This window comes from Diceros bicornis, chromosome 8, assembly GCF_020826845.1.
Source record: "Diceros bicornis minor isolate mBicDic1 chromosome 8, mDicBic1.mat.cur, whole genome shotgun sequence".
Taxonomy (NCBI): domain Eukaryota; kingdom Metazoa; phylum Chordata; class Mammalia; order Perissodactyla; family Rhinocerotidae; genus Diceros; species Diceros bicornis.
This window is the reverse complement of record NC_080747.1, coordinates 1,948,982-1,964,380: the sequence shown is the minus strand read 5'-3', so window position 1 is coordinate 1,964,380 and position 15,399 is coordinate 1,948,982. Positions and strand designations below refer to the sequence as shown.

Sequence of the window (15,399 nt, the reverse complement as noted above, 5' to 3'; positions counted from 1 at the left end):
GGCAGCAGCCAACGAAGCAGCAGTTTTCTCTCCACTCCTGTTTCTGCAACCTTGCTCGTCACACACTGATTTCCACTTTTCACTCAAAACCCACCTCCTACGTAATGCCATCCTGCCCCTCTTGTACCACTTGGAAAACTCAGATGCTAAAGGGCACCGGCATCAGCCCAGCATGCACTTCTTTTTGCACTCTTACCAGAAGCAAGAACTGCTCTCCTACACTATGATATAGATGGTATTTCAAGCCAATGGAGAGCAAAGTAGTCCAGGGGTCCTGGGACATCTTTGGTGGGGTAACTGGAGCACAATCTGTAGGCACAGGGCTTACATTCAAGCAAAGGTGGGCTGGAATCCAGAGAGGAAACAGGGGAGCTACTAGATGGCAGGGAATATCCTCAGGGTCAAATGACATCAATGGTTCAGCAAACAGGTTACTATCCAAATACTCACTTTGCAAACACATGACAGCACTGGAAAGATATTCATGGTAATATCTATCACAAATAATGTGTAAGTGAAACAATAAGTGACAAGGACAATGAAATAAAATCAGTTTGGGTAAATTTATTTAAAATTAAAAATTTTAATTTTAATTAAAATCTTCCCTGACAATATATTATATATTTAAAATAAAGACTAAATTGGGCAATAGTTATTCATATCCACAATGACAAATAAGCAGATACAATGAGGCTCCCAGTCTTGCCACCGCGACAGAAGCAGAGACTGAGAGACCTTCTGGATCCAGCCACCAACTCGCAGGCAGTACAGACAGAGGGTCTGCTGGATGCCCCATGAGCACACACACTGCAGGATCCAGACCCTGGGCATCAAGACAGGACAAACGGCTCAGGTTCTTGAACAGATAAATTGTAAGGGAAAAGGGGGTAGGGGTGGGGCACCTACAGATTAACGAATCTCAAAAGACACGGAAAAAGAAGCAGGGGGAGTGGGGAGTCACTGTTTCCTGGGGATACTCTCTGCTTGGGGTGATGACAAAGTTTTGGAAATAGATACTGGTGATGGTTGCCCAATATTGTGAATGTAATTAATGCTATTGAATTATACACTTAAAAATGGTTAAAATGGCAAGTTTTATGTTACCTATATTTTACCACAATTTTAAAAAACTAATAACGTAATATACCAATAGCCACTGAATTGTACACTTTAAATGAATGAATTGTACAGTTATTTGAATTATATCTCAACCAAGTTGTTAAAAAAAGAGAGAGAAATAACATTCCTAAACTAAGTCAGTTACTTTAATGAGGTCAACCTTTGGGTAGATAACTTGTGTTAAAAGAAAAAAAAAAGATACATCTAATAAAACTTCAGGCAACATTATGGAAATGCACACGTAACAAGAGAAAGACACGAAAGAGCGAGACTGTGCCCATTCAGTGACAGCTCTGGGAGAGGCGTCCATCCTGTACAGGTTCAAGGAGGGACTTGCTTCTAGGGGCCACAGTGGGTGGTAGCTATGGGATGTTCGCCTGCCACTGAGCTATACATTTGCTTTGTGTAGTTTTCTGTATCTGTGTTTTACTTTGTTAAACACAGGCCCAGAGATAAAGTGTCAACATTAAAATACAACTATGGATTTCATGTGCCCCAGATGTGGTCATTACTTTAGGGGTGGTGTTTGTAGATAACTTGTCACAGAAGTTTTATGAGTTGTTAAATGGGTATCTGTACACTAGAAGCTCAAATGTGAATTATTCTAGGGTTCTACAAAGGCGCCCGCCAGGGAACTCAGAGGAGCCGCTCCTCTTGGCATCACCAGCCTCCTGGGAAACGCTCTGCTTGCCTTCCCCTCAGCTCCTCTTGTCTCTATTTCCCCCTCCCTCACCTGCTCCTGAGAGCAATACTATAGCTTGACCCCAGAATTAACATTTAAGACTCTAAAACACTGCTGATCTTTGGAGTCTGACCATTATTCCCAATGAGCAAATGAGAAATCCAGAACCAGGGTACAGAAAAAAAAATGGAGTTTTATAATACATTTCAGGTTTCTGTCACCCACCCACAGTTGGACAACAGGTCCACCAAACTCACTGGCTCGCCAGAAAAAAAAAACAAGGCTGAATACCCTGGAATCTTGCTGTAAGAACCCTCCCCCTAGATGCATGTCTTTTTATAAAAAGTGCTTTTGGTGGATCTGAACGTTCTAACTAGGGACAAAACCATGTTCTGCATTTCAAACTCATGACTTCGAATATTCTCCTGACTCTTTTCTTCCGTGAGGGTGGCAGTTGGGACACTCAAGTCTCCATGCACTCACCAGTGAATGTAGCGGATGCTTTCAGCATGGACACAGAAGGGGAAGGGTGGGGGGGAAGCAGGCTGTGGTGAAGGGGATGCTGGAAGGGTGAGGAACCAACCAGAGTGCAGGCCACACTCGCATAAGACTTTATCCCCTTACCTAACTGTTTTTAAGGTTATTCTTTCTCCAGAGGTGAGAATGTGAAGTGGGAACAAATAGGATTTAGGAATACAGGAAATAAAGACTGGGTGGATACATGGGTTTCAAGAGAAAAAAAAAAGTGGTGTATAAGTCAACTACAACAATAATTTGTTTACTTAAAAGTCATTTCCCTTCTTTGTGAATCTGGCCCCAATATATTTCAATACGGACATTTAAATAAAGATGACTATAGTCTGTGCTGTTATGATGCATCTATAGTGTGGGAATCTGTTCACATGTGGTAAGTAGATAAGGAACAAAATCACCGTGCTGCAGAACTGCGGGAGCTCAGGCCTGGCTCAGCAGTGCAGAGTGAGAGCAGATCAGAGGAGCCTCCTCTCAGCTGAGCACAGCTAAGTCGGAGCAAACAAACCCTGAGTTGAGCCTTCTCACTTCCCCTGTCACCAGGGCAAACGCCCCCAAGTACTGTACCTGGTACACTCCTCTTGGCACACATGATGAAGCACCATGGATACTTTACACCAGTAAGAAGAACCCAAGCCGTGAACAAAGACACTGAGGGAACTTTTGAGAGATGCAACAGTGTGTCTAATCCCTATGCCCAGTGCCTAGGAGCCCCTTGGCACCATCATACCCATCAGCCATCCTCCTCTCTCCTCTTCCCACCTTTCACCTTTCTCCTCTCATCTCCCACTTCCCTCCTCCCACCTCATCTTCCCTGTACACCCAAGTGCCACAGCATAGACGATACCATAGCCACCTGGCCAAGCCTGAGTCTCGTCAAGGTAAAACACTATATTTACCACAACTTTTCCTTGTTTATGAGAAATTTGTGGTGTTAAATCTTACTAGTACTACTATTGGGTTTGTTATTTTCAAGTTTAATCGTATTACTCTTCGGGTTTTTAGCTTTCTGCCCAAAGTGTATTTTTCCGAGTCCTGTGATTTTTCCAGCAAGAATTTCCACGCTACAGCGGTGTTCAGATGCACACACGCTACACCACAGGGAAAAGAACCGTGCTGTCACATACCACGGGGACATATGCAGATTAAGACCAAATACCTGATCTGCGACACCAGTGCTGGCAAGTTGCTCTGGAGAAGTGGCTCCGAAAAGACCAAATTTTCAAATAGGTGTTTATTATGGAGTTCCCATGTCACCTGGAACTTTTTCAAGTGTTCGTTTTCCTAGTTAAAAATAAATAGAAGACGTACTGAATTGATGAAGACTAAAAAAACCCCAGAAGGATTTCCTCCCCACTCCACATTCACATCCCTCTACAAATGTCTAGAACATTCTCCTTACAAGGAGTCATTGCTCCCTGTAAGTCCTAAAGTGCACACTGATGCAGATTTCTGACTATACGGACACGCAACCCCACTTAGCCTCCCTTCTAAATAACTTACACACAGCAGAAAGGGTCGCAAGACGCACACAGATGAAGGGACAGAGAAAGAAGAGAAACAATTGCACATATTTGACAGTCATTTCTTATAATTATGCTTTCAAAAATGTATCTAGGGGCTGGCCCAGTGGCGTAGTGGTTAAGTGTGCACACTCTGTTGTTGGCGGCCCGGGTTTGGATCCCGGGCGCGCACCGAGGCACCACTTGTCAGACCATGCTGTGGCGGCGTCCCATATAAAGTGGAGGAAGATAGGCATAGATGTTAGCTCAGGGCCAGTCTTCCTCAGCAACAAGAGAAGGATTGGCATGGAAGTCAGCTTAGGGCTGATCTTCCTCACCACAAAAAAAAAAAAAAAAGGTATCTAAAGCCCTACTTTCCAAACAATTTAAATGCATACAAATCCTTTGACGTCAAAGGAGAATTATTTTCTTCCCTATCAGAATCTCCCATTCTGATTGAAGCAAATAATTTCTCCACTAGTGAAGGGTCACTCCGTGAAAGGTCAGGTCTTTCGTTTCCCTAATAAATGTGGGTAAACTCGTCAGTTACTTTAGACAACAACTTCTAAACATTTGAGAGCATCCTGGCCATCACAGAGTGTGACATCAAGAGACGTCCACTTGCCCTCAACACAAGGTGACCAGGATAGATGGCGTGAGTACCTTTCCTAAATGCAGCGTTCACTCTTAACAGGTCTTGCTACAACCATGCATGTGTGAATCCATGCTTCCATCTGTAAGCTACTCGTACACTACTTGTGCCGAATCATCTTACATTCGAATCATCTTACATTCTGTTCCTTACCTAAACGATGGACAGCTCGAGAAACTGCTTATCAGTATGCATTCACACTCAGGCTCTCCTCTGAATTGGATTACTCAGAGTGACTAAATTTAGTGGTCTGTTCTAATTTACATGTAGCCAAACTGAGTTGAAATGATCACACCTGGAGATGTTAGTAAACGATCTACACATGAAAATTCCATTGTTTTGTCACCTGATAATTGGTTGACACAGGGGGCTGGAGAACAAGTTAAAATGATCAATTCCTATTCCTGAAAACAAACATCTGTAAGATGATGTGGTGAGCACACCAGTGATACTGCTATACTATGTACATATATATGACAGCTCTGCTAGTTACAGTCCCCTTTTTATACCCTAAAAACATAAAGAGAGAGATTTAGCAAAGAATCTATGACATCTGCAGAGAACCTCAAACCCTCAATTCTGTCAATGTTTTCAGTGCTTGCTCCCACTGTATGTTTTACTAAAATACCAGCGCCTCCCAGACTTGAATTTTATCACTCCTATTTCACACCCAGAATATCTCAGTGCCATTACTCAACAGAGAAAAGTTGGGCAGGGCAGAAGACCAGGGCCTGGCAACCAATAAACTCAGCCTGAGGCCTGTAATGAGAAACTGTTACCCAAGAATGTGCCTGTAATAACACTGTAGCCACAAAGTGTCAAAAGGACACATGCCATACACTTCAGCAGAGACTCTGCACAGGCTCTGTGCAGGTACAAGGACACAAAGACTAATACAGTAGGTCCCTGCCCTTCAGGAGTCCCCCGGGGACAGAAGAGCAGGTGTTGATCTGATTTATTATTTGTCTCCATGACAAAGAACATTTAGGAGCTAAGGCAGCAGGCAGGCCAGGCCCTCAGTCAGCTGAGGGAGGGTTCAGGGAAGGCGTCCCAAGAGAGCCAAGGTCTTGCCTGGCCTCTTCTATAAATCTTCAGGACAGAGTAAGTGGTTCCTGCTTGCCAGCCTGTGAGCAACCTCAGGCATCGTGTTACAATACTTGCACGGCAGGATCACAGCTCTGGCTTTTGGGCTCATGTTAACTAAAGGCAACTGGATAAAGATTGATTTATGAAGACATTCAGCATTTTTTTTTTTTTTTTTGGTGAGGAAGATCAGCCCTGAGCTAACATCTATTGCCAATCCTCCTCTTTTGTTTTTCCCCCCAAAAGCCCCAGTAAATAGTTGTGTGTCATAGTTGCACATCCTTCTAGTTGCTGTATGTGGGACGCAGCCTCAGCATGGCCAGAAAAGCGGTGCGTCGGTGCGCGCCCAGGATCCGAGCCCGGGCCGCCAGTAGCAGAGCGCACACACTTAACCGCTAAGCCACAGGGCCGGCCCTGACATTCAGCATTTTTAATGAAATCTGAAATTATACTTCCAGGTGAGGCAGGCAAGAGAAACAGCAGACCCTAAACTCATTTCACAACCTGAAATCAACTTAGGATAACAACATGTGCATTACGGAGTGCTTCCTGTGGGCCAGGCAATGTTCTTAGTGCTTCCCACACTAAGAACTCATCAGCAGCACCTGCAATAACCCTGAACTTGGTGCTGCCGTGCCCCACTCACAGGCCAGAAACAGACTCCAGAGGCTGACCAACTTGCCCAGGGAATGTGGGGACTGGGGTCTATGGGAGATGTGCTATCACAGCTGCTATGAGAGGATGGCAGACTCGGTGCTGCCCAAGCACCAAGAAAAAGCTCACCAAGGACTCGACCTCAGGCTTTTCTATCCAAACCAGTCTTACTTCCCACGTTCAACTGCAAAAAGGTTTTTGAGGGTTTGGAAGGAAGAGGAAGTGTTTAGAATCAAGTCCTACAATACACCTTGAGAAATAACAGGATGTTCAATATTATTATAGCCTGGTAAGGTGTTTCCTAGATGGCTGAAGGCATAACTTAAGTCTAGTCCCAACTTTATTTTAATACTTAAAATAAATAGAAAAAATGTGACCCTATTATCCTGTTTGATCCCTGGGGAAGTATGGAATAAATCCCACAAGCAAGTGCATTTCCCAGGAAAGTCACATTTTTGAAAAGACCTTTCTATGTCTAAATGTGTTTCATGGGTTCTGCAGAATCAGGGGAATGGGAATACTGTTTACAGAGAAGCTACTGGGGTTAGCAGAGAATCAGCCAGCATCATTCACACAGCAAGTGAACTTCTTGCCTCAAGGAAAACAACTATTTGTGGCCAATCATAAAACCTGAGCTTTCAAGCAAAATTAGAACTTAGGAACACTTGTATCTGCCACCATGGCCCTGAAGCTTCTCCACATTTAAAGACCCTTCTGAAGAGGATCAGCGCTGAGTTAACAAAGGTCTTTTTTTTAATATTGAATATCATGTTGTTGAATGTGATATTGAATATCATCAGGAAGATCTACATAACTCACTCAGTGAGCCAGTTTTTCCCAAACGACCACGTGTGATGTTAGAAAACCACGCATGATGGGGCCGACCCCGTGGCGTAGCGGTTAAGTGCACGTACTCCGCTGCTGGCGGCCCGAGTTCGGATCTCAGGCGCGCACCGACCCACCACTCGTCCAGGCCATGCTGTGGCGGTGTCCCACATAAAGTGGAGGAAGATGGGCACGCATGTTAGCTCAGGGCCCGTCGTCCTCGGCAAAAAGAGGAGGATTGGCATGGATGTTAGCTCAGGGCTGATCTTCCTCACCAAAAAAAAAAAAACAAAAAAAAAAGAAAACCACGCATGAGCCAGAGCATTTGAAGTGTGAGCTACACCAGTGGATTCTGACATAACAGAGTGGGGGCAGTTCAGTGTTATGGTTCAGATTCTACACTGCAACTAACCATTCAAAAGCACTCAGGCTCTGGTGGACTCTCAAAGAACATCCACAACGAACTGAAAAGGCTATTAAAATATTCCTCCCTTTTCCAAATACATATGTGTGTGAGACTGAATTTTCTTCAATAACCTCAACCAAAACAACCTATGACAAGAGACTGAGTGCAGAAGCAGATATGAGAATCCAGGTGTCTTCTTCAATTAAGCCAGACACTAAAAGAGATACGCAAAAATGTAAAACCATGTCCCTTTTCTTACTAAATATGTTTTGTTTTAGTTTTTATAATTTTATTTTTTTTTTCCCCCCAAAGCCCCAGTAGATAGTTGTATGTCATAGCTGCACATCCCTCTAGTTGCTACATGTGGGACGTGGCCTCAGCATGGCCGGAAAAGCGGTGCATCGGTGCGCGCCCAGGATCCGAACCCGGGCCGCCAGTAGCGGAGCGTGCACACTTAACCACTAAGCCATGGGGCCGGCCCTCTGTCAATTCTTTACACTGCATTGATCACTGGGTGGGCCTGGAAGGATGTTGTTATAAAGTTGTGAACCTTGCTGGATCCCAATTTGAACACCTCAACCATAAAAAGAAACTTTTGAGATAATTGGGAGATTTCTCTATCGACTGGGTGTTAGTTAATAATAAGCAATCACTGTCAGTTTTTGTGTGTGTGACAATGGTACTGTGGCTACATAACATAAAGTCGAGTCCTCCAGAGGTGATCTGCATGTTGCTTGACTTTACTGGCAAGCTCGGATCCCTGCTTCTTGCCTTTTATGCCATCTCAGCATGTGTTTTAAAAGATTTTATCTTGTTTTCGTTTCTGTTATCCAGTAATTCAGTTGTTTGCCTAGAAGGAAGGATGAGTTCAGGGTATCTCAACTGCTGTACCACTGGAAACCAAAGTGAGTATCTCTACGTGTAAAGCAAGTGAAATAACTCATTGACCAAACAGCTATATTTTATGCTCAGAGTTTTTGAGCTTTTTTCAAACCACAAGAAAACATTTCTATATAAACTGCTAGGAATTTGCTTCAGTAAACATGGTCAAAATTAATTTTTGTTACTTCATAAAACAGCACTCTACTCTAACCACCTGTGGAGGGCCTGGACTCAAGCAGCACTTTTTGGGGCCCAGCAGTAGCGCTCCTCACTACGCTGTGCCCCAGGCTCAGGCAGGCAGGAGGCACTCTTAACCTCAGCTCATGTCCTCCTTTCCTCTCTCAGCAGACTTGGGAAGGTTCAAGGGTGTGGTGAGAGAGGAGGTAGCACTGGATTTGGACTTCTGGGGAACTTTCAGTAAGTACAAGTGGGAGAGGGAACGCTGTAAGAGATGCAAGATGAAGGAATAAGGCACCAAAGACAAGCCTGGCCCTGCTCAGAAGACTGGTGTTCAATTTCTTAGCCACAGGCCTTGAAACAGAGATAACTGCCCCTGCCATTCACCAGCTCTTTTTCTCACAATGGATGCCTTCCTCAAGGTTTTAGGGAGTCACTTACAGGAATGTCAGTGGTCTACTGCAGGGATGCTTGAGGAAGTCCACGAACCCCTGAAGTAACTTGGAAAACTGGGAGTACGTAAATTTTTCTAGCAAGAAGGTCCATCAACTTCAGAATCACACGAAGACCATTATGCTTAAAATCTTAGGAGCCACTGGTTACTATATTTGTTTCAAAATGTAGTTTTACCACTAAGAAAGCACCCAAAACTAGCCCAATGAAGTATCATTTAATAATAAAACATAAGTGATGATGAAAAACTCCACAGACTATTAGTAAATGGGTGCTTTTATAATAGTCAAGAAAGTGTAAATAGCTTGTCTCTCTGGGGAGCATGGCCTCCTTCCAACCAGCAAATGCACTGAAGCTGTCTAGGATCGATCCCCAGCTTACCCAGTTTCTAGTAATTGTACTTCTACTACATGCCTCCTTCCACCATTTATGGTAATTTACTTTTTAAGATTGTCAGAGACCCAGTGAGAACACAGCTGTTTGTCTCCTTCATTAAGTACTTGAAGATATTTACTGGGGCGGGGGTGGGGCAGGTGGGAATAGTGTCTTATTTGATTGTGTAAACCTATCCTTAACTCAATGCTAGATTGTTGAGTGAATCAATGACTGAAAGCCACAGGGCTGTAAACAGGCGCACTCTACAGTTTTCATGCTCTTCATGTGCACTCCATCAAATATAAGCCTTTGTCTATAGTAACAACAGAATTAACAGCTTAAAATACAAACCATTTCTCTTTCTTCTCCCTATTAACACACACACTGGTCCTCACCTCATATTGTGCCCATGCCTCACTCCCTAGGCCTCAAGGTCCCCAAACAGTATTTCTATAATGTGTCACCCAGATATTAATCCACTCAACACTCTTATCCCGCAGCAAAGTCCAGAGGAAAGAGAACGAGGAGAGGAATCCGGTTCTCTCCTACTCGCCTGAACATCCTGGAGGAGGGGAGGGTCTGTGACACTGCACGAGATCAACAAACAAGCCTCAAAAACTTCATCCTGCCACACAGTTTTTCTCAACAAAACCAAAGAGAAGGCAGCTTTCTCTCTTACCAGAGTGCCAAGGAAGGTGCTGATGGTGCGCGCCGCCTGGCAGAGGGCGCCATACTCCTCGAGAAGGAGGGAGATGAATTGGTGCGCCTGTGGAGGGCCCTGCAGGGCAGACGGCGCTTTCACTTTGGATGCAGCCGACAACTGCCGGAGGAGTCGGACCTTCATCTCCAGCACATACTCTCTGGCTTGTTGTTCCAGCCGCTGGTACAGCTGGTAGGGGTCCCTCTCACAGAGCCTGCACAGAAAAGAGAGAGTCACGACTCACCCGTGACCCGCACACACAGGTCCCCTTGACGGGACCGTTTTTATACCGGTGAGCATCTTTTCTGAAGCCTTTCCACAGGCACCCACCTAACAACAACCACCACCATCTTCTCACAACAACCTGTGAGACATACGATCACCTCACTCAACAGCAGGGAACCCGCACACAGAGAGCGTTGGGAACCTCTCCCAAAGTCGTCAGCTAACTGATGGAAAAACCGACATTTATCGAGAGCTTACTCTGTGCCAGCTCTGTTTCTCACGTGTATTAACTCAGTTATTCATTGAGTTAATCACCCAGTTAAACACTGAGGCCCACACAGGCGGGTAAGTTGTTGGAATTCACACAGCCAGCAGGTGGCAGAGCGTACACACTGGTGCCTCGGCAGCTGGCCCAAGACGTACTTCTCAACCACCGGACTATTGACAACATAGGAGACGGAAGACGATTTTTGAATGCTTATATGTTAACAGGTGAAAAGCATGATCCCAGCAGAGGTGAGACCTGGGTTGGAGGATTGCAGCAGACTGCTTTTCCCTTTTTCTAGGAATTCAGTATACAATCCAAATGGGCTTGTATTATTTTTATAAACAGAGAAAACTTTAGAGACAGTACATCTCTTTTTAAATAACCCTACCAAAAAAAACATTAAAAGTGTTTAAGTAAAATCTGTAAGCTGAAGAGCAGGGAATATTAATATATGGCCCTCTACCAAGACACAATAGCAATTAACATTTTCATGAATTTTTCCTAACTTGGAGATAAACCTACTTTTAAAAACTTGTTCAATAGTATTTGGCATTACTGTGGTTAAAGTGGTCACTTCTTTTAATCGTGCGCTACTGAGGAACCTCTAGATGGAAACGTAGGACCACCGAAATAACAACTACAATAACCCATCACCAGGAGGAACCACTTTGAGTTCAGCACTTTATTAGACACAAGTTGTAAAATATATTAAGCTACAGTTCCTGGATTTTATATAATGGATCCTTTCACCTTCTGGGCACCACATTTGGTCAAAAGAGAAGAGTGTAAGTTGTCATCTATTCCATTTTTAAATTACCACACTACCTAGGTTGTAAAAGACAAGAGCCAAGTAAAATCCCGCAATGGAACATGTGAAGCCTTATATAAAATGTGACTAAAGAAACAGTAAAATTTGATGGGATTCACACTGCATTTAGTACATTTCAGATAGATATGTTAATTTTTTAGCATAACGATTTTAATTAATTACTAGTATAACAACTGTCCTCTGAAACAGAATGTATTTCATCTGTTAAAGGAAAGCCACAGAAGACTCAAAAGACACAGGGACAATCAAACTTAGAGAATGGATAGCTCTTTCTTAGTTCTCTTACCATGGAATTAGACATGCATTTTATTTTATTTCTTTGTCCATTTCTGTATCTTATAAATTACTGAAATGACCATGTGGTACTTTTGCAAACAGATTTTTTAAAAGTTATATGACCAAGGGGCCGGCCCAGTGGCACAAGTGGTTAAGTGCGCATGCTCTGCTGCAGCGGCCCGGGGTTCGCCGGTTGGGATCTCCTTGGCAAGCCATGCTGTGGTGGCATCCCATATAAAGTGGAGGAAGATGGGCACGCATGTTAGCCCAGGGCCAGTCTTCCTCAGCAAAAAAAGAGGAGGATTGGCAGATGTTAGCACAGGGCTGATCTCCTCACACACACAAAAAAAAACGTTATATGACCAAGAGGCAGGAATACGCGGAAGATGCTGTGGAAGCTTTCACACATACATTCAACAAATACTGGCACATGTGTGCTGGAGGCTATTCTAAGGTGTCAAAGCCAGAGCAGTGAGGAAGCCAGGTAAATAAACTCTCTGCCCTCACGACCCTTACAGCACATGCATATATATATATATATATGCAGTTCAAGGCAGGGGCAGTAATATAATAAAGAAGGAGAAAAGGGGATGAAGAGTGATGGGGACAGGCTCCTTGGATTTTAGATAAGGTGCCCTCTTTAAGAAGGTGACTCTGAAGACAAATCTGAACAATGGAAGGGAGAAAAAAACTCTGAGAAAGGAAGAACATTTCAGACACAGAGAAGAGCAAATGCCAAGGCCCTGGAGTAGAAACGAGCATGGCCTGTAGAGGAACAGCAAGAGAGCCAGTGTGGCTGGAATGTAGTAATGAAAAGGTCTGAGAACAAGGAGATCAGGTGGGAGGAGGAGGCAGAGCAAGATCACACAGGATGCTGAGGGCTACAGAACGGAAAAAAGGATTATCATCACCAGTTGTCCAGGCTCCTAGAAACAGGCTTTAAAGACATCCCCTTCCTGATGTGTATCAGCATTTAAATAACAAAAAAAAGAGTGTTCTTGGACTCAAAGACTAGGAAAAATACAGTATACAGTCATGTATCACATAATGACAGTTTAGTCAATGACAGACTGCATATATGACGGTCCCATAAGATTAGTACCATATAGATGTGTCACAGGCTATACCATCTAGGTTTGTGTAAGTACACTCTGTAATGTTTGCACAATGACAAAAACGCCTAACGACACATTTCTCAAAATGTCTCCCTGTCGTTAAGTGACTGGTGATTGTACACGATATACACATGCCTAAATGGGAGCGTGGAATTTTTACACTCAACAGCATATTTCACTATTAGAGTAATGTTGTTTCTCAAACCTCAGCAATTCACATATTACCTTCATAATTTCTGCCATAACATACCTCATCTGTACTATTGCTGAATATTTTCTTTCAACTGTCTTTCATTTTACTTTAGCCTCTTCCCAAACATTCATAAGCTGTGAAGTCAGGGCTCTGATGTGCAGGTTATGTATTTTGTCCTAATACTCACTAGGACACCTAACTTCTAAAAAAGGCACATACCACCTGGAACCATCTCTTGTAACACCAGAGGTTCACAGATCAAACCCTGAATACACTGGCCAAATTCATCAACTAGTTTACAAAACCCATGGCCAACCACTTCTCCTGTCTCCAGGATAAGCTCTACTGTACAGCAAACGAGTTTATCAAGCCCTCAAAGGTGTTGCATTCAAAATGTGAGAAAAAGAAACCTAACGGAGAATCAATCCATGAAATGTTTAGCTCAAATTTATTGCTTTTATTTGGAACAATTCAAAAAAAGAGAAAAAGATGCTATAAACTATAAGGAAGAATAAAAATGAATTCTTCAATTCTCAAATTCTGTATCGTCACTGGGCACAAGGTATCTGCTGAAGAACACACATGGTGCTATAAGCCACTCGATGTGAAAAACACACATACAGACAGGCCTAGCTATGGCTGGTTCTCCACGCACACTACATGCACGTTCTCAAGCTGCCTGACCTCACACAGCCTCAGTTTTCTCACCTTGTAAATGGGATAACTGCTTTTCCTCCTCAGGTTGATAAATGCCAGAGTGCTTGAGAAAGTGCTTAGCATCATCCCTGACACAGTAAGTACTCAAAAGATAGCATTACTGTCAGTCTCAACACTGAGAAATGACAGAAACATGTCAGTTCATTTTTATTATATAGGCAATAAATGTTTCATTGGGATTGGAATTTGAAACGTTACCCAGAGTCTGTCTGCTGAGGACCTGCAACACACTGGAGGCTGAGCAAGCACAGCCAAGCTTTACCAGATCCTGGAAGGAGAGCCCACCCTGAGCAGAGGGGAGGCTCCCTGGGCAGCAGGTGAGGAAGACATGACACACAGGCAACATGTACCTATCCACGAGCTCCTTCACCCCCTCCTTGTCGGGCACGAGAGACTGATCTTGGTCATCTGCCAGTGGGGTCCCTGCCTGGCGGTAAATACAGCGGACCATGTAGCGCACCTCCGACCAGTAGTTCTGCAGCTGCTGAGGTTCTCGGTCCGTCTCTGCTGAAATCTCTCTGTAAGACAGCACAAGAGCAAGGAAGTCAGGGTTTGTACAAGTTAACACACTCTGCATCATCCCCACACTCTCCAGATAGCCTGAGGGGATAGTGGACGGAAAACAGCCAGCACCTCCGTCCACATCCAGTTCCTTCCCACTCCATTCGCCCACTCCCACCCACACCCCTCCACCTTGATCAGCTCCCGGAGCTGGCTCCCAATCTGCTGTTGCTGCAGGGAGGGCTGACGATATGTGTCTCAGCACAGCCCCCAGGGTGCCCTCGGCTGACTGGTCCCTGAGACCTTCATCTCATGAAGATTTCAGCCTGTCCTTGCAGGACAGGAATGTCCACAACTATTGTCCCAATTGAGGAATGCTGGCATTCCCCTCTATCTCCTTAACCTTCGCCGTGAAGGTGCCCATTAGGCAGCTCTCACTCCCCACAAAGCTCCTGGTCCCCATTCAGCAACACTGGCTCCCGAGATAAAGCACAGAACCGGTTCAGAACCCCTGAGTCCTGGTTTCTCTTCCCCTCCACCCTTCAGCAGCTGCAGCTGCCAGCCTCCCCAGCCCTCCAGGTAAGAGGCATCTCTCTGGTCTACTCACCCTGACCTTAGATTCTAATGATTTCGATATGCCTCCTCCTCTTCCTTTCTCAGGACTAGCTTCTTCCTGTTAATCCTCAAGGGCAGGAACGAGGAATGAACCTCATTCACCTGGTTCTTCCTCACAATATCCAGCCTACTGTCTTACTCTCAGGAGTGGCTCAAATGTGTGCTGTCATTTATGGAAACACCCCCGTTTCCTATTACAGCTCCAACTCGGATTACGTTCGCACCTGCACCCGTCTGTCTCTCCATGGTACCTGCGCTCGCTGCAGGCCTCGCAGGCACAAGCCATGTCCGTGGGGGCAGCACCGCCCAGCCCCGCCGAGGGCAGTGTCTGAGCACCAAGAGCTAGCCTCCCACCACCGCCTGCTTCCGGATGTGACCCACCAAGAGGGGAGTGAAGAAGAAAGTCTTGGCTCTGCTTTAAAAAGAGAAGAGAATAGACTAGTTATGTTCAGATGTTCATGGCACAAATTTGTTATTAATTGTTCAGAAAAATGTCTTTTAGAAGAAATTTAAAATCTAGACATTGAAAATATTTTAACTGACATTACATAGGAAACTTTTTCTCTCTAACACCCAAGATTTTTGTTTGGAACAATTATTTTTTTTACCTTCTGATAGC

At 44.4% G+C, this 15,399-nt stretch overlaps 1 protein-coding gene across 9 annotated transcripts in view; it reads right to left on the bottom strand.

Annotated features, from left to right (window-relative positions):
- Positions 1-15,399, bottom strand: part of FAM193A (family with sequence similarity 193 member A) — a 175,077-nt gene that overhangs the window by 78,003 nt on the left and 81,675 nt on the right. For 5 of the 9 annotated variants that reach the window (XM_058546591.1, XM_058546582.1, XM_058546584.1 and 2 more), the window contains 4 exons: positions 15,005-15,195; positions 14,015-14,182; positions 10,021-10,255; positions 3,492-3,616 (listed from right to left, as the gene is read on the bottom strand). In XM_058546591.1, coding sequence (XP_058402574.1) covers positions 3,492-3,616; positions 10,021-10,255; positions 14,015-14,182; positions 15,005-15,195 — 719 coding nt within the window. The remainder of the gene's footprint in view (positions 1-3,491; positions 3,617-10,020; positions 10,256-14,014; positions 14,183-15,004; positions 15,196-15,399) is intronic. The other 4 variants (XM_058546583.1, XM_058546585.1, XM_058546587.1 and 1 more) reach the window with 3 other exon arrangements.